The sequence below is a fragment of the Plecotus auritus genome (assembly GCF_963455305.1).
Source record: "Plecotus auritus genome assembly, chromosome: 9".
Taxonomy (NCBI): domain Eukaryota; kingdom Metazoa; phylum Chordata; class Mammalia; order Chiroptera; family Vespertilionidae; genus Plecotus; species Plecotus auritus.
The window spans coordinates 121,224,098-121,242,262 of NC_137783.1; the positions used below are offsets into that span (position 1 = coordinate 121,224,098).

The window sequence follows — 18,165 nt, forward strand, 5'->3', positions numbered from 1 at the left end:
GGAAGCCATGTGAAGAAAGCATTTGAGGAAAGGGTAGTCAGCCTGTGTCCAGTGCAGATGAGAAATCAAGTGAGATTAGAGCTGCAAAATGCCCATTGGATTTATCCACATAAAGATCCATTGGTGACCTCACTGAGACTCCTTTCTGCAGAGTGAAGAGGGGAGAGGTAAACAGCCGGGAACAGGGTGCAATGTGCACAGGAAACGAGGTTATGGAGTCAGTGAGTACAGACAGTCAGTGACGCTTGCTGTGAAAGAAGAGGCTGGGCAAGAGCTCCAAGGGGATGAAAGAATCAATGGACCTTTTTTCTTCTTTGCTTTTCTTTCTTTTTTAAGATTGGAGAGACTTTCTGAAAAATTGGAAAAAAATATTTGTGGACCCTTTACCCATCCCTCAGATGTCCTAAGACTGCAGTGAAACAGAATTAATTAATGGCAAACACTCAGATCTGCCAAACACCCAAACCCTCTCCACTCTGGGCTATCAGCTTGTGAAGGGACAGCTATTTTCCTTTGATATTACCCAACATATACCCATGGTCCCCTTCCCCCTTCCAAATCTCATTAGGAAGTCAAATTAGAAGCCTCCACGCAGCCAAGTTTTGTTTTGCAGACACAGCCCTGCCCCTTCTCACTGAGCCCGCTCGATTGAGGTTAATGGGATTCCAGCCTCCCTCGGGCCAGTGGAAAGCCAGGGTGACCTACTTTGCCAGGTCCTGCCCGTGGAAACTGACTTGTTTTTCAATGATCTTCATCTTTATCCACAGGACCACTTCTCAAAGGACAGCCACGAATGAACAAATTAGCTGCTGACTTGTTTAGCTCAATAAATCAAGCTGTGGCTCCCACAGCCCAGAGTGCAGGTAGAGACAGGAAAGACAAATTCTCAACGAAACCCACATCCGTCACTAGTTCCTCTGGCACCGGAATAGAAAATGCCCAAGGTTCCTGCAAATCAATTCTGAGTGTCCACCACCCAGTTCCTCTGGTCTAGTCTGGATGCTAGGAATTACTGAAACTTTTAAAAAGAAATTTTAGTTCTTTAAAAAATAAAATAGTGGAGATTTTATTTTAAAGAATTTATATTCCTTTTCACATAATGAGTCCCCTTAATTATTCCGGCCACCCTGTTTTAATTAACATTTGATTAGACAACATCCGTGTTTTAAAGACAGATGGTGAGGCTAGTGTATTGGAGACACGGTCACCCTCACCAGAAATCCCGCCTCTGGAGGTCTGTGCCCCATAGTCACCCAAGCCATAAGGTCAGGGGCATCTTTCTCCAGGGCTGAAGGCACAGCATCCTCCCTGCTCCCTGTAGCACTTGCTCAGACCCATTGATGGCCTCAGGATTGTAAAGGAAGACTGAACTAGAGGATCTAATCAGCCAGATGGACCTGGAGCCCTGGATGCCTCCAGGTTATATACAGTTTTCCAAGTCAGGAAACCTTCCTCCACGCACCCAGGATTTCAGCCTAGCGCATGGATAGAGCGCCCTCTAGTGGTATTATTGAGTTTCTGCAACACCAAAAGCTCTTTATTGGGGATTATTTGAAATACATGATGAGGAGACAGAACCCATCATATGAGTGATCTGAGTCACCAGTGACCTGAATCCCATAAAATTCTTTATTGCCTCTTTTGTGGTGTTTTTGGAAGTTCTGTTTAGAAATGTTTCCTCTTATCTTTTGAGATTCTGCTATTTTCTTACGGATTTGGATTAGCTCTGGAGATGCAATAGATATTAACATTTGTCAGTCACACTGGGGAGACCTTTTGGCCAACATGTAATTATTTATCTCTAATTCAATACTGCTGTTTTCATGACACAGATGTTTTTAATTGGTGTCTAATTCAATTAGTTACCTCTGTGATTGCTTTTACTGTTGCAAAGCTGAAAAATTAACTTTTCTCTAACAGAGTCTAACAGATCAGAAAACTTGACATTTTTTTCTTTGCTGTGGTTGTTTTCTATTTAACACTGGATATTTGTGTGTGTGTGATATTAGATGTGACTATGATATTTTTTAATTGCAATTAAGTTAGCCGAACCCCACTTGTTGTGCAATCTTTTCTTGTCCCCTAATTTTGAATAAATCTTCTCTAAAGTTCATGGGAACTCCAGTCTGTGCCACTAATTTATATTTATTTCTTATCCTGAATATTACATCATTTTAATTATCATGCTTTAGAACATATTCAGTATATGATATGACCACATCTTTGCTAGAAAGCTGATTAAAATTTAAATTCCACATAGAAAACTGAAAGCAATATGGGGAAATGTGGCATATAAGAAAGCATGAGTAAGAATTTTAATTATGGTTTGGACAAATTAAAGAACTCCGATCATATCTAGCATTTCCTAAGGAAAATTTACATATATTCTTATTCATTTCATTATTTTAAATAGCATTTTTATTATCGAAGTAACAAATATGTTGAGGTGATTTTTAAATTAAATTTGAAGGTCAAAGGAAGTACAAGAGCTTCACATTCATTTCTTAGATTAATCCATTTATTTCAACAACTATTTGAGGAGAATCCACTGCACGGCAAGTCCCAAGCCAGGCACTGGGCTATAGCATTGCCCAAGACAAAAATGGCCCCTCCTCTCTAGGAGCCCAGGAGGGAAGGTAGAAATTAAACAAGACACTCCATGGAAACACTGAGTTCAACATGCTCTGAGAAGGTGCACGGGGTCCTAAGCAATTGAGGGGAAGTCAGGAAGCACTTCCTGCAGGACACATTATGTAAGCTAGCGGTCGGTCAGGGGGTGAATTTCCCAGTCAAGGGTGCAAGAAAGGCAGGGCGTAAGCAAAGATTAGAAAATCTCTCCTAGGCCCTTATAGATTCAAATGTACCATATTACCCAACCTTAGGTCAGGTGTGTGTGCAGGGATTGGTTGCTGCCCGTTTCCTGCCTCCTGAAATGCATACCAAGGATTATAGGATCCCTCACTCAGATTGCAGATTTGGCCAAAACACATTTGCAGAGAACAGTTTGCATAAAAACCCAAGGTTCTCAGAGGGTGGCACCCATCACTGGGAAGTGTAGCCAGTGGGTGTTGGATGGGGTTGGTTTGGTTTGGTTTCTCCAGCTCTGGATTCCTCAGTAGAGCTGCTTTTGTCCCCTTGGGTTATCAGGGTTATCATGGCGAATAGTGTGACCAGTGGGGTATGAGACATGAGCCACTAACCTGACCCAAAGCCACCTGCTTAGGGAGACGGGAAGGTAATAGGTGGAGAGGTTGGTCTCTCTGGCAATGGAAGAGGAAGGCTGCTCTCCAAGGCACTGCTGGACTCCAGGGGCCAAGGGCCAAGAAGGGCTGGGGTGTACAGAACCCCCCCACAAGATGCCAGTGTTCTCTGTCGGGCACTTCAAGGAAGGCAGGCCCCAGACTGTGTCCTCTTAGTCCTTAGGTGAGCAATGCTGCAGCTCCCCAGACTGCAGGTCTTCCAGAAACCAGGTCTTTAAGGAAGCTGCTAAAACCACTAACCTGCCTGCCAGGACACGCGGGCACGGGGAAGGAAATGGCATTGTGAAAACAGCTCCGGCGCCATCCCCTGGGCTGAGTACTGTGAGCACGTTATCTCCCTGAACACTCGTAGTAACCCACGTGGGGATCCCCATGTTATAGACTTGAACACTGAGGCACAGAAAGGTTTGGAAATTTGTCCAAGGATACGCAGCTATGAGAGGCCGTGCCAGGATGCACCCGGGCTTCCCTCTCTGCGATGCCCATTGTTTGATCCCATCTGGCCTGCCAGGGCCCAAGGCGTCCAGTTCCAGGGCGCCTAACCAGGCTGGAGTCCATGCTTTCCGGGGACAGGTGAGGGCAGCCAGAAGCAGCTGGTCCCAACAGGGGGACACAGGGACTCCCAAACAGCTGAGGTGGCCCAGCTGCCAGCTGGACTGGACAGGCGAGCCGGTCCCCAGCGGAGGATTCCCCGCTGCTCCCCGTAGCACTTGCTCAGACCCATTGGGGGTGCGGCAGAGCTGCCTTCCAACCTCGGCCGCTGTTGTCGCTAAGTTCATGAACCTCTATACACTTTGCTTTCTTCTCTACAAAGCAATATAATCATTCTAACCCCGCAGGATTGTCCTGGGGGTAGGGAAATAAAGTAACGCAGGTCTGCCACGCAGGGTGTGCCGACTGACTCCAATCCTCCGCCAGGCCCCTCGGCGGGCCGCCTCCTGATCTCTACAGCCCTGGCCACTCCTAAGGCTCCTTGGAGCACGAGGAGACGGGTTGAAGAACTGCCTCCTGCAGCTCAGGGCTTGTCAGCCAGAGGCCCTGGCTCCGCAGCCGGGGGTCCCGGCTGGCCGACTGGAGAACACGGCTGCGAGTCGGTGCCCGGGGCGGGGCCTTGGCCGCAGCAGGATCTGATGTAGATCTCCGTACAGTGAGGAAGGCGCAGGGTGGAGGGTTCAGAAATGGATAATGAAAAGGATACCTACCTTGTATGGACTTGGGCTGCCGTCTCCGTTCTACCACTTCACTTGGACAAATTGCATAACCCTTCTGAGCCTAGGTTTCCACGTCCATAAATTGGAGTCGGGTATCCTGTTCTGGGGATTCGATGAGAATGTATAAGAAAGGGCTTCGGGCATTGTTAGCCAGTTTTTATTTGTAAAGCTCATCTCACATCCAACACAGCTGGGCTCACATGTAGCGCAAAGTATTTATTCATTCGTTTATTCAGAAACATTTACAGAGCATCTACTCCGTGCCAGGCACTGTTTACAGGAACTGGAATTAAGGCCATGAAGAAGGCAGACAAAAGCCCTCCTTTCCCGGTCAATAAACAGCAAAACAAATAAATAAATAGTAAGTGCTGTGTACACACTAAAAGTGGATAGGCCCTAGCTGGATCGGCTCAGTGGATAGAGGACTGGCCTGCGGACGGAAGGGTCCCAGGTTCCATTCTGGTCAAGGGCACCGGCTCTGGCCAGGGCGCATGCAGGAGGCAACCAATTGATGTGTTTCTCTCATATCAATATTTCTCTCTGTCTTTCCCTCTCTCTAAAAATCAATGGAAAAATATCCTCGAGTGAGGATTAAAAAAAAAAAAAAAGGAGATAAGATGGCAGCATATGGTTCTCTCTAAGTGTGGCCAAAGGATAAAGTCAGGAGAGAGAAGGGTATAAACCACTCATGGCCAAAGGCACCGGGAGACCGAGAATCCGCCTTCCTCCTTTACACCGAGCATGTCAAACTCAAAGGCTAACACGGGCCAGATAAACAAGGTTTAAGTTTTTGTGGGCCACAAAAACACAAAAGCTTCAATTTTCATAGAAACGTAGGTTTATTTCCATAGAGACATGCCAAATACAAAGGGCTGAAATAAATGAGTAATCATTAACATAAAAGAATAAAACATTTTAATAAAAATTAATATTTTTTCTTGAACATTAACTTATCAGACACTGAATAACTGCACAAATTAATAAGCATAACGCAAATAAACCTATTTTTCTTGTCCTCCAAAAGCAAAATATTTCCTGTTGCACACACCAAACAAGTCAGTACAAGACTAATGATGTGGCAATCGGCTGCTAAAATATTCACTGCTAGTATTAGTGGAGAGAAATGGTGCGCCTGCACATAAGGCATGTAAGGGAAATGAATGCAACCCGATTATAATAATCAGTCATTAGTGAATGTTGAGGTTTGTTATTAATAATTATGTATAACAGGATATTGTAAAAATTAAGTTACAAAATTTTTATTAAAACGTTTCTTACATACCATTATACTGGCTGGGCCGCAAAAATATTCGCTGTGGGCCACATGCAGGAGTTTGACACGCTTGCTTTACATGGCCTGGCCAGATGTCCCTCAGAGTGTGCACCCCTGGCCCCCCTAATGTAATGGTCTCTGTGTTTGCTTTCCAGGAGAGCAGCACCCTCGGCTGAATTTTCCGTGGACAGGACACGCCACTTAATGTCCTTCCTGACCATGATGGGCCCCAGCCCTGACTGGAACGTGGGTCTGTCTGCCGAGGACCTGTGCACCAAGGAGTGCGGCTGGGTGCAGAAGGTGGTGCAGGACCTGATTCCTTGGGACGCGGGCACTGACAGCGGGGTGACCTATGAGGTAGGTGTGTGCCTGGAGTGGTGAGTGACAAACCTTGCCCACCTCTGTCCCGGCGTCCTGGACACAGAGGTGAATCTAACCTAGGCGGGGTCCTAGACAAACTCACAGTGTGGCAGGGAGGCCAGCGTGGTCTCATCACCATATCCTCACACATAGTCTAATTTGGACTCTGGACAGTGCCCGTGCAGCCGGTCAGGAGGGCACAGAGAGGAGATCTGCTAAAAAGCTGCTCATGGGTGAGCAAGGGAAGAGCAGGTGAAAGGTACTACATGGAGGAAGGGGGGAGGGGGGAGAGAGGGAAGAAAGTGGGGACTGGACCATATGCCAAAGGTTTCTGGACAGCCAGGCTAAGGAGTTTGGAATCTCTCCCTGAATGCCAATATTTCTCAGATATGGTTAATACACCAACAACATCAAAATGGAGCCATCAGAAAACCAGTGGTAGAACAATCGAGAACAGGTGATGGTGACTATGGTTTACAGGATAAATCCGGCCTACCACCTCATTTGAAAATAAAATATTTGCACCTAGCCTCACATATTCAGTTACATGTTGTCTGGGGCTGTTTTCTCACTATAACAGCTGAGTTCAGTCCTTGCGACAGACACGGTTTGGCCCACAAAGCCTAAAATATCTACCATCTGACCCTCTGCAGACAAAGGTTTGCCAACGCTTGGGCTAGTAGGAAGAGCTCTGGATTCAGGCCAGCCCAGCTCAGCCATTTCCGAACTGTGGTGACCTCTCTGAAATCTGGCTTCTTCATCTGTGCATAATCCCACTGTGTACGTGGGAGGATCTGAAAGTACAGACCTACAAATTTCCATGCACGACACATGGCGTGAATAGAATTCCATAATATAAATAGTAGTTAAACTTGTTAAATTCCTATCAAGGTTTTTGTTCTGATCATATTACAATCAAATTGCTTTGCGAGCAAATAAAAAAAAATTTGCTTTTGTGTTACTTAACCAATTCTATATCCCACTCTGTATCTGTTTTCGTTGTTGTTGTTGTTGTTGTTGTTGTTTTCCCCGTTGCAGTCACCCAACAGGCCCACAATTCCCCAGGAGAAAATCCGGCCCCTGACCAGTCTGGACCATCCTCAGAGTCCTTTTTACGATCCAGAGGGCGGGTCCATCACTCAAGTAGCCAGAGTTGTCATCGAGAGAATCGCCCGGAAGGTACTGGGTTAGAGCTCACCCTGGCATAGACCTTTCCCACCAAGGGTTCTAGTAGACAGTCGCCCTTTCTGCTCTAGAATCATGGGGTCCCTGGCATATTCCGGGATGTAGGATTCCTGGGCCTCCCAAAGTTTCTAGTATACAAATTATTCAGGTTTCATGATGAGTCCCACAATCAATTAGTAATATCTGCCCCGGGTCAGGAATTGGAAGCTGTGACTTTATTGCCATTTTTTTTTCCAGTCAGACTGTAAATGTTGGCCCAGAGCTCCGCCTTGTATACACAGGGTGGGCATTATATTTTACATCCTCCTTCATCTTCACGCCACCCATTCCATTCTTTAATGTGAGCCCTCTGAGTAAAGCTCTCTTGCAGGGGGAACAATGCAATATCGTACCGGACAACGTGGATGATATAGTAGCAGACCTGGCTCCGGAAGAGAAAGATGAAGGTACGTTGTTTCCCTTTGTTGCCAGTGGCAACATAAACTGGCACCATCTTTTGGGAAAGCAATTTGCTAACATGCTTTAAAAGCCACAAATAATTGTATCCTTTGATTTGGTCATCTCATCTTTGAGAATTTCTGCTTGAGAGATATAATCCAAAGCAAGGCCAAGACTAGGCACAAAGATTCAGCGAATTGGTGAAGGTGTGATACTGGAATATGCACTCAACAGCATCAGGCCTTTAAAATGACCGTGTAAATGGCATTTGCATAGGCTTCACAGTACTCAGGTCACTCTCTGCTTTGATTCTCCTACTGGCCTGTGAGGCAGATGTGGGTGATTCCACTCCCCCAGCAAGAAGAGTGAGGCCCAGTTCCCACAGTCAGGAGGGAGTGGCAGAGCCGGGGCCGCAGATCAAGTTTTCTCACGGGATCTCACTCACCTTTCTGCCACGGTTTCCTCACCTGTAAAATGGGGATAATAACAGAACCTGCCTCAGAGAGAGTTGTTAAGTCTCCAATGGGATAAAACATGTTTGGTTCTTAGAATGACGTTGGCTCATAATAAGTGCTCAGTGAACATCGGCTGCTCTTATTCTTATCATGACACCCGTGTATGTATCATGATCGCTGGGAAGATGAAGCAACACAAAAAAACCTGTGCTTTCCCACATTGCCTGTGAGAAGCCCACACCTATGTGGAAACAATGTCTGCCATGGTGAGGGAAATGAAAAGACATTCATTTGTTGAGGGGAAGGGATAGTAGGAGAATCTTTACTTGTTATTAGGTTATTTAGCTACCCATGGAATCCTAATATTAAAAACTCAGGATACATAACATCCAAAACAACCAAAGATTCGACCAACTGGAAGTCAGTCCTGTAGTCAGTGCTGGGTTGCCGTGGAGACCCAGCACTGACTGCTGCCGCTGCAGGCGCGGTGACCCAGCACTGACTGCCAAGGGGGCTGCGGATCAGGCCCAGAGAGAGGCCTGGAGAGAGAAGCAGGGTCTGATCCATAGCCTCCATGGCAGCTGTTGATCAGCCCTTGCCTCTCTCTTTCTCTCTGGGCCTCCACCTCTCTGATCAGGCCTGGAGATAGGCCCAGAGATGCTGATTGGCATAGAAACCAACCAATCAGAACCATATCTGGGTGAACTGTGAGGAGCCAATGGCTTCCTAGGAGGTGGAGCTTTTGATGCTGACTGGCATAGAAACTGACCAATCAGAACCAAATCTGGGTGAAGTGCGAGGCGTCAATGACTGCCTAGGAGACAGAGCTTTTGACGCTGACTGGCATAGAAACCAACCAATCAGAACCGAATCTGGTTGAACTGTGGAGGCAGAACCTAAGATAGGGGCTGAGGAGGGGTTTTAAGGGCAACAGCTGTTTGGTGTAAGGTGTAAGAAGGAGGTTCAATTTTTTAATGACGGATTTGGCAGTATAGTGCATATGGCTGGCTATCAGTCCAGATATAGGGATTATAGTATTTTTGTCTGCCAAGAGCATCTCCTCCTGCTGAAAAAGGCTTTTCCTTCCCATTTAAGCAATCCTATTCTTTTATCTATCTACTAGTGGCCCGGTGCACGAAATTCATGCACATTAAAAGGGGATTAATTAGAGGAAATAATTTAATATTGCTATTTGCCCTTTCTCTATAATAGAAGTGTCAGAGATTAAAGAAAATTAGTAAAATGTATATGAAAACCTTCCCCCTGTCAGAGTCTGGGGCACACCACGGGACCCAGAGTCAAGTCCCTGCCCACCCACATGCGCCTCAAAATCACATGAGACCCAGACCTGGCTGGCCTCCCCCCCTCATTGGGATAGATCCAGACCTGGCTAGTCCCACCCTTGTCAAGCCCCGCCGGGCAGGGAATGTAGCCTCAGGTCCCCTGGCCCGGTGCCAGGACAGGGGGCATGGCCTGAGGTCCCCCAGCCCAGACTGGGGTGGGGGGGGGCGTGCCTTGAGGTCCCCCGTCAAGCCCCACCAAGTGTGGGACATGGCCTGAGATCCCCTGTCAAGCCCCGCCAGGCAGGGGGGTGCAGCCTCAGGTCCCCTGGCTTGGTGCTGGGGCAGGGAGTGAGGCCTGAGGTCCCCCAGCCCAGTGCCGGGGTTGGGGGTGCAGCCTGAAGTCCCCTGTCAAGCCCCACCTGGTGGGGGGCCTGGCCTGAGGTCCCCCAGCCTGGCACTGGGGCAGGAGGAGCAGCCTGAGGTCCCCTAGCCCAACACCAGGACAGGAAGTGCACCTTGAGGTCCCCCATCAAGTCCTGCCGGGTAGGGGGTGTGGCCTGAAGTCCCCTGTCAAGCCCCACCTGGTGGGGGGCGCAGCCTGAGGTCCCCTGGCCTGGCACTGGGGCGGGGAGGGCGTAGCCTCAGGTCCCTGCTGATTGCTTGTTAAGGCTCCTTATGGGAACTTGGCCTCAGCTGTGGGTGCAGCCATCTTTGTGACAGAGTGATGGTTAATTAGCATATTCCCTCTTTATTAGATAGGATACTAATAAAAGGGTAATATGTTGATTAGACCGGGTCGACCGGCCATCTTCTGGATGTCCGACTTGCTTCCAGACAAAGCCATGGTGGTGGGGGCCAAGGCAGAGGCAGTTAGGGGCAATCAGGCCAGCAGGGGAGGGCAGTTAGGGACGATCAGGCAGGCAGGCAGAGAGGTTAGAGACAATCAGGCAGGCAGGCAGAGGGGTTAGGGGCAATCAGGCAGGCAGGCAGAGGCAGTTAGGAGTGATCAGGCAGGCAGGCAGGTGAGTGGTTAGGAGCCAGCGGTCCCAGATTGTGAGAGGGATGTCGGACATCCCCCAAGGGGTCCCTGATTGGAGAGGGTGCAGGCTGGGCTGAGGGACCCCCCCTGCACAAATTTCGTCCACCAGGCCACTAGTGCTACAATAAAGGTTTTAAAGGGAAGGGACTGACTTGCTCCCATCCCAGGAGTACCAGGCTCACAGAGGCCAGCCAGGCAGCAGGAATTTTCTTGTCTCCCAATGAGCTTGTCTGGGGAGAGAGACAGTCTCAGCAGCCACAGGCTCCCAGGGAAAACCTGTCACCTACTCTTGCCAGATGACACCCCGGAAACCTGCATCTACTCCAACTGGTCCCCGTGGTCCGCCTGCAGCTCCTCCACCTGCGACAAAGGCAAGAGGATGCGGCAGCGCATGCTGAAGGCACAGCTGGACCTCAGTGTCCCCTGCCCCGACACCCAGGACTTCCAGCCCTGCATGGGCCCAGGCTGCAGTGATGAAGGTGAGGAGGCAACCCAGGCCAGCAGGTAGCGGGCTGAAGCTCAGGAGGGAACAATTATGCCTGGTGATGCCGGCCCCTCATATCTGCTCAGGCCAGGTCCATAGTGGGGCACCAGGACCCTGGCTGCAGTTGTTAGTGGGGTCCACCTAGGGCAGTCCCCCATCTCCAACAGTGTCTCCAGGCCTCTGAACACCGAACAAGTTTTATGACATCAAATGAATTATTGAGATTGACTGACCACCTGCCTCCTTCCCCAGCCACTGAAGAAAATATACACAAGTTACTGAAGAGCTAGCAAATATCTCATGACCAATTACATATAACAAGCAGCCTGCTCTGGGCCTTAACTCCAGCCTATTTTAAAGAAGCAGATGAACAGGTTGGGCAAGATTGCATCTAGATCCATGGCCCTGATTCTGGGTCAGGACCCTCTGGCTCTCTGTCCTGCCTGAGCCTGAGGCAGAGCACTGGCTTCCTTATGTCAGGGCCTGGGGGCAGGGGAGGGGGGTGATTGCAGGAATTCTCTCTCTCTCTCTCTCTCTCTCTCTCTCTCTCTCTAACTGCTCAAAGGTCTATGAGCTTGCGCCCCCTATGCCAGGATGGCTCAGGCTTCCAGATGGCACTAAACTGATTGCTGTGCAAAGGTCAGCTGCCTCCTTTCCAGAATACGATTCCTCTCTCTGTCTGGGCACATCTATACTTGGTGCTCTGTGATTTTAACCATCCCAGAGGGGCAGTGAGGCAATGGGAAGGGATAAGACTGAGCTGGTTTATGGCAGGAAGAAAACTACTTCCAAGCTGAGGATGGTTGAAGAAAGCTTACCCCACTAGCTGGCTCTTCCTGGGGGACAGTCTTAAGCACCTCTCCTGGCTGCACTTCCATGGTGGTTTCTTGTTAACTGTGCCCATGATAAGACTCTTCAGAGGGGAGTGAATTTTAGGATATGCTTTTCTATTTCTGCAAGTATGCCTGCTCTTTGTACCTGGGGTCCATGTTCCCCAGAGGCTACTTGACCCAAAGTCAAATAAGGTTCTCTTGTGCCCACATCAGGCTCCCCTCTGCACTGGTTATATAGGGAGCATTTAGAATAGGAAGGAAGCAAGGACCCCTTTGGACATTTGGGAGTCATTTTATGACCCCATGAGTGTACATTTTATTGTGCAACCACGATAAAATAGTCTTAGTTAGAGTTTCTTCCTAATTATCTGAGCCAGCCCTTTATCCTAGGCCTTATCATCTCTGCCACGTCCAGGCAGCACTAGAAGGGTCCTTTGCAACCAAAGATCTGGTCATGTCACTCCTTAGCTGAAAACTCTGTGGCTCCTCATTGCCCAATGTGCAAACTCTTCCACATAATTTACTGGCAAAATAGTTCTGCAGAACCAAGGTGGAGGCCTGGTGAAAATGAGCACTCAGACACTCACCCAATGCAGTGAACATTGTACTGCAATACTGAAAACACGTTAGTTAAGGCACCCGAGGACGTCTGGGGGATGCCTCTCAACTCCAACCTCTTCTTCTCACAAGACGCTCGGGTTGGTGGTGAGGGTATTCTTCCTGCTCAGGGTAACGTCTTGCCAGGTTATGGGCAACCTGAATTGGGGCTTGCCAAGCCCTGAACCTCCACCCATATCACACTGGAACATAATGATCTTATTTGGTTGTACATGCACCCCTAGTTAGCTTTGTCCCTGGGTCTAACGTGGGTTCCAGCTATGATTTCTTGCTGCACCACCAGTATCGTGTAGCTACACTGTCCAAAGATTAAATGACAATGTGTGGGCACCACACATGTGCAGGTGGCAGCCTGTGGCCATGTGCAGGCTGGCTTCACACTCTGACTTCAGTCTTCCTTTCCAGCTTCATCTCCCAGTACCACACACATATACACTCTCTGCAGGGTGTTTGCATTAGCTCTTCCCCGTGCCTGAAATGCAAATATCCATTTCCCATCCAAGTTCACTCAGATGTGCCCTCTTGTGTGAAGGCACCCTGCCCCAGCACCAAGCTAGGGGACCAGAACTCCCAGAAGGGGTGACTTTCCCCCTCTTTTATGCTCCCAATTCCCTGGGCTTACCTCTGTCATCATATTTTCAATGCCCGGAATTATTGTTAGTCTCTCTCTCTCTCTCTCTCTCTCTCTCTCTCTCTCTCTCTCTCTCTCTCTCTCTCTCCCCCCACCCCCCCCCGCTCTTTTTTTCTCTCTCCCAAGTAGAATGAGATCCATATCTTACACATCTTTTTAACCTCAGAGTATTCACCTAATCATTCAGTGTCTTCAGTGACATGAATAAACGGATAGATGATAGAGGGATGACTTCATCTTCCCCTTTTTTAAATAAGCACACATGCACACATACACACACACACACACACACACACCTGTGTTTTCAACTGGAGCAGCATACCACCACCTTGGAAACAGGACCACAAGCCATGCTGAGAGGTTGGATATCTTTTTCACCAACATCCTGAGTGTCTCCTACAGGACCATGATCTTTGCTAACACCCATTCTTGGGAGCAAAGCTATATGTAGTCCAGGATATCAACGAGGCTGGCTACATTGCCTTCCTCATTCTTCCTCTGTGTCCCCCTCTCCTGACACACACAGATATTCTCTCTCAATTCCCCACCCAGCCATTTGCTCCCCATTAGTAGCTGAGGTCTTCTCTTCTTTGTTACCAACCTCAACTGAGGCTTTGAGGTGCCTGTGGTCACTTAGTATAATCTGCTCTTTGGGTACAAATCAGCCCTCAGGTCCTATGTCTCAAGGCCAGTCACGCTCACTCCTTCAATAACAAAATTCTCTCATCTGTTTTTCTAGACTGGGAACTGACAGCTTACATAGTATCTCAGAATATCCTATCTAATAAAGAAGGAATATGCTAATTGCCCATCACGCCCTCACAAAGATGGAAGTGCCCACAGCCAATAAGGAGGAAATATGCTAATTGACTGCCACACCCTCAAAGATGGTGGCGCCCACAGCCACAAGTTGGCGGTGCCCAGTCCCCTCAGCCCGGCCAGGGCGTCAGGCACACGGCACAGCCGGACCCGCCCCCAGGTGGGTCTGGCTGCTCTGCGTACCTGCCTCCAGAGTCCTCCAGTCCCCTCAGCCCCCCAGCCACCCAGGGCCAGCCCAAGGCCCAGGCAAGCCTTGGATGGCGGCTGCCAAGCCACCCAGAGCCAGCCTGAGAGACCACTAAACGACTGAACAGCAGGCTGCATGGGCAACCAGGCCATCAGGGGGGCCGTGAGGGGTGTCCAGGCTGGCAGGTGGGGGCAGTTGGGGGTGACCATGCCAGCAGGGGGGCTGTTGGGGGTGACCAGGACGTCAAGGGGGGGCAGTTGGGAGTGACCAGGCTGGCGGGAGGGGTGCAGTTGGGAGCAACCAGGCCAGCAGTGGGGACAGTTGGGGGTGATTAGGCTGGCGGGGGGGCAGTGAGGGGTGATTAGGCCAGCGGGGGCGGGGGTGGCAGTTAGGGGCAACCAGGCAGGTGAGCGATTAGGAGCCAGTGGTCCAGGATTGTGAGAGGGATGTCCGACTGCCGGTCTAGACATCCCCCGAGGGGTCCTGGATTGAAGAGGGTGCAGGCTGGGCTAAGGGGACCTCCCCCATGCACGAATTTTGTGCACCGGGCCTCTAGTGTATATATAATTGCTTTACAGTGCTGTCCAATGGAACTTTCTGTCACAATGAAAATATTCTATATCTGCACTATCCAATATGGTAGCCACTAGGCATGCCTGCCTAGTCAGCACTAAAAATGTGGTCAGTGACTGAGGAAGTGAATTTTAAATTCTATTTAATGGTCTTGTCCGGCCAGTGTGGCTCAGTGGTTGAGTGTTGACCCATGAACCAGGAGGTCACAGTCCAGGCACACGCTTGAACCCCGGTAGGGGATGTGCAGAAGGCAGCACATGGATTATTCTCTCTCATCATCAATGTTTCTATCCCTCCCTCCCTCTCCCTTCCACTCTGAAATCAATAAAAACATATATTTTAAAAATTTTTATTTAATGGTCTTAAATGTATGATATATCCTGGACCATACAAGTGGATTATGACTTACATTAAATTACATGTAGATTAAATTATATTTTACCACACATGCATTATATACATACACACACACACACTAGAGGCCCAGCGCACAAAATTCATATGCAGGTATGGTCCCTAGGCCTGGCTTGCGATCAGGGCCATCTTCCCCAGCTGCCCGCTGCTGGCTCACCCCCACTGCCACCCACCCCAAGTTCCCCATTTGCCATCGGGTGAGTGGAGTCAGCTGGCCGGGGGAGGAACCAAGAGGTCGGCTGTTCCACACCCTTGCTGGCACTGCCCCCGCTGCGGGTTGCCCTCTGTGTGTGGGGCAACTGGTGGGTCAGGGACCTTGGCCTGGAACCACCTGTATCCCCCGCCTCCTATCCCCGGTTCCCTGTTTGCCATTGGGCAATCAGAACCTGCCGGTTGGGGAAAGGGACCAAGAGGCAGTCAGTGTGCCTCATAGTGACTGGTTGAGCGGTGTTCTGGTCATTCTGCCGTTAGGGTCAATTTGCATATTACCCTTTTATTATATAAGATAGAGGCCCAGTGCATGGGTGGGGGCTGGCCCACCTGCCCTGATGGGGGCCCCGGATTGGAGTGGGGGTCCCCATTGGGGGGTGGGGCTGGCCGGGGCGAGGGGCCACAGGCAGTTTGCAGGCTGGCCATGCCCCCAATTGGGGTGGGGGGGTCCCCACTGGGGGATGGGGACAGCCAGGGCAAGGGGCCATGAGTAGTTTGCAGGCCAGCCTCGACCACGATCGGGGTGGGGGTCCCCGCTGGGGGGGGCGGGGCTGGCCAGGGCAAGAGGCAGCAGTTGTTCTGGTCTCTGGTCATTCTGGTCATTCTGCTGTTTTGGTTGCTGGACTTTTATTATATAGGATCTCTCTCTCTCTCTCTCTCTCTCTCTCTCTATATATATATATATATATATATATGGTCATCCTTCTGTCATCCAAGTGTCTTTCATATGCATTATCATGGAGTAAGGAGTAATCCTCACTGAGTGCCCCTGGAAAAGGGCATTTCATTTACTCTTAGAGATATTTCTGGGGCTGCAGCGTCTGCTCTGTGTGTTGCAGATGGGTCCACCTGCACCATGTCCGAGTGGATCACCTGGTCGCCCTGCAGCATCTCCTGTGGCATGGGCGTGCGGTCCCGGGAGCGGTACGTGAAGCAGTTCCCGGAGGATGGCTCCGTGTGCACGCTGCCCACGGAAGAGACCGAGAAGTGCACGGTCAACGAGGAGTGCTGTGAGTGCAGGGACACTGGGCGGGCGGGGCGGGGCGGCGGCCCGGCTCCCGAGGCAACTGCTGACTCTGAGGCCACTGGACTCCCCAGCTTCCAGCAGCTGCCTGATGACCGAGTGGGGCGAGTGGGACGAGTGCAGCGCCACCTGCGGGATGGGCATGAAGAAGCGGCACCGCATGGTCAAGATGAGCCCAGCAGACGGCTCCATGTGCAAAGCCGAGACCTCTCAGGCAGAGAAGTGCATGATGCCCGAGTGCCGTGAGTGGGCGTGGGAGGTGGGGCAGGGGAGGGAGAGAGGGACAGGATGGGGGACCACAGCACCCCCTACTATCACCTCCATCAAGGTCGGAGGTTGGGTAGGTTCCATTCCACTGTCCTTGCAGGGCACTGCTAGGATCAAGATGAAGGCCATAGTTGTGTGGACATCAACCAGACCCAGAGAGAGTGGCCTCCTTTGAGGGACACTCTGAGCAATGCTGGGGTGGCCAATTGGTGACTTCTGTTGTTGTTTTTTTATGTTTTTTTTTAATTTTTTTAAATTTTTTTATTAAGGTATTATATTGTACATATCTTACCATTGCCCCCCCCCCACTCCCATACATGCCCTCACCCCCCCAATTGGTGACTTTTGGATAGAATTCACCTGCAGCATGTTTATAGGGGCCCAGAGTACCTTTGTGAGGGTAACTATACATTCAGGTGGCATGTGCATTCCCCAGGTCATCCTAGGCCTCCCCACTCCTGTGCATTGGATTTGCCTGGCCCCATAAAACACTACACCCCTGCTCTGTGCACAGATGCACAGAGGCTCACACATATGTACACATGCACAGAGTACATACACATTCTAGGGGTTTCAGCACATGTCTAAAAATGCAACCTTGCATCTAACTCTTAGTGTGTGGATCCTGGGGTGTGTGGGATGTTTCTGTCTCTAATAAAACGCTACTCAGACCCTCAGTGGTGTTTCAAGTGGGGACTTGTATATTCAAATAACTTGTTTACTCATTATCATGTGACGTCATGTCAGCCTCCAGCAGGGCCAGAGGAGTTGCAGGAGAGTGACAAGAACAGCAAGAATCTGCTGAGCCACTTCTTGCCCCTGGGGTTCACTTGAGTGTCTGAATCTATCAGTCAGTTTCACCTTATTTCATGGACAAGAGTGGGGACAGGGAGTGGGGGGCACAGGGATCAAAGAAAGCAAAGGGGGCTTATTCTCAGAGGCAAACCTGGCTCTCCGCCTAGACACCATCCCATGCTTGCTGTCCCCATGGTCCGAGTGGAGCGACTGCAGCGTGACCTGTGGGAAGGGCATGCGGACCCGCCAGCGGATGCTCAAGTCTCTGGCCGAGCTCGGGGACTGTAATGAGGAGCTGGAGCAAGTGGAGAAGTGCATGCTGCCCGAATGCCGTAAGTCCTGGCGCTCCCGCACGCCCGCCGTTAACCAGCCCTGTGCCGGATCACACTGCTAGGTCGAAATGTCCAACCGTTTGCTGGGGAGAGAGAAAGAGCTTGGATTTGGACCTCTGTGTTAGCAAAGTGGTTTTTGTTGTTAATCCTAAACCCAAGGATATTTTTCCATTGATTTTTAGAGTGGAAAGGAGAGGGAGAAAGAGAGAAACATCGAAGTGAGAGAAACACATCGATTAGTTGCCTCCTCTAGGCCAGGGATGGAGCCTGCAACCCAGGTATATGCCCTTGACTGGAATTGAACCCTGGACCCTTCAGTTTGTGGGCCAACACTATCCACTGAGCCGAACCGGCCAGGGCTCTGTGTTAGCAAAGTAATTTAAATAAGCGTCTATAGACCCAAGGATGGTTTCCGTTTTGGAAGCGTGGCAGTTAACTGGTTAAACTCTCAGTCAGTCTCCTTATTGGTAATGA

The 18,165-nt window shown here is 49.9% G+C and overlaps 1 protein-coding gene across 2 annotated transcripts in view; it reads left to right on the forward strand.

Moving 5' to 3' along the window:
• The window catches only part of SPON1 (spondin 1), a 266,856-nt gene that overhangs the window by 244,157 nt on the left and 4,534 nt on the right, over positions 1-18,165 (forward strand). For both annotated transcript variants that reach the window (XM_080687617.1, XM_080687618.1), the window contains 7 exons: positions 5,900-6,101; positions 7,143-7,283; positions 7,660-7,735; positions 10,801-10,983; positions 16,113-16,283; positions 16,372-16,539; positions 17,527-17,691. In XM_080687617.1, coding sequence (XP_080543743.1) covers positions 5,900-6,101; positions 7,143-7,283; positions 7,660-7,735; positions 10,801-10,983; positions 16,113-16,283; positions 16,372-16,539; positions 17,527-17,691 — 1,106 coding nt within the window. The remainder of the gene's footprint in view (positions 1-5,899; positions 6,102-7,142; positions 7,284-7,659; positions 7,736-10,800; positions 10,984-16,112; positions 16,284-16,371; positions 16,540-17,526; positions 17,692-18,165) is intronic.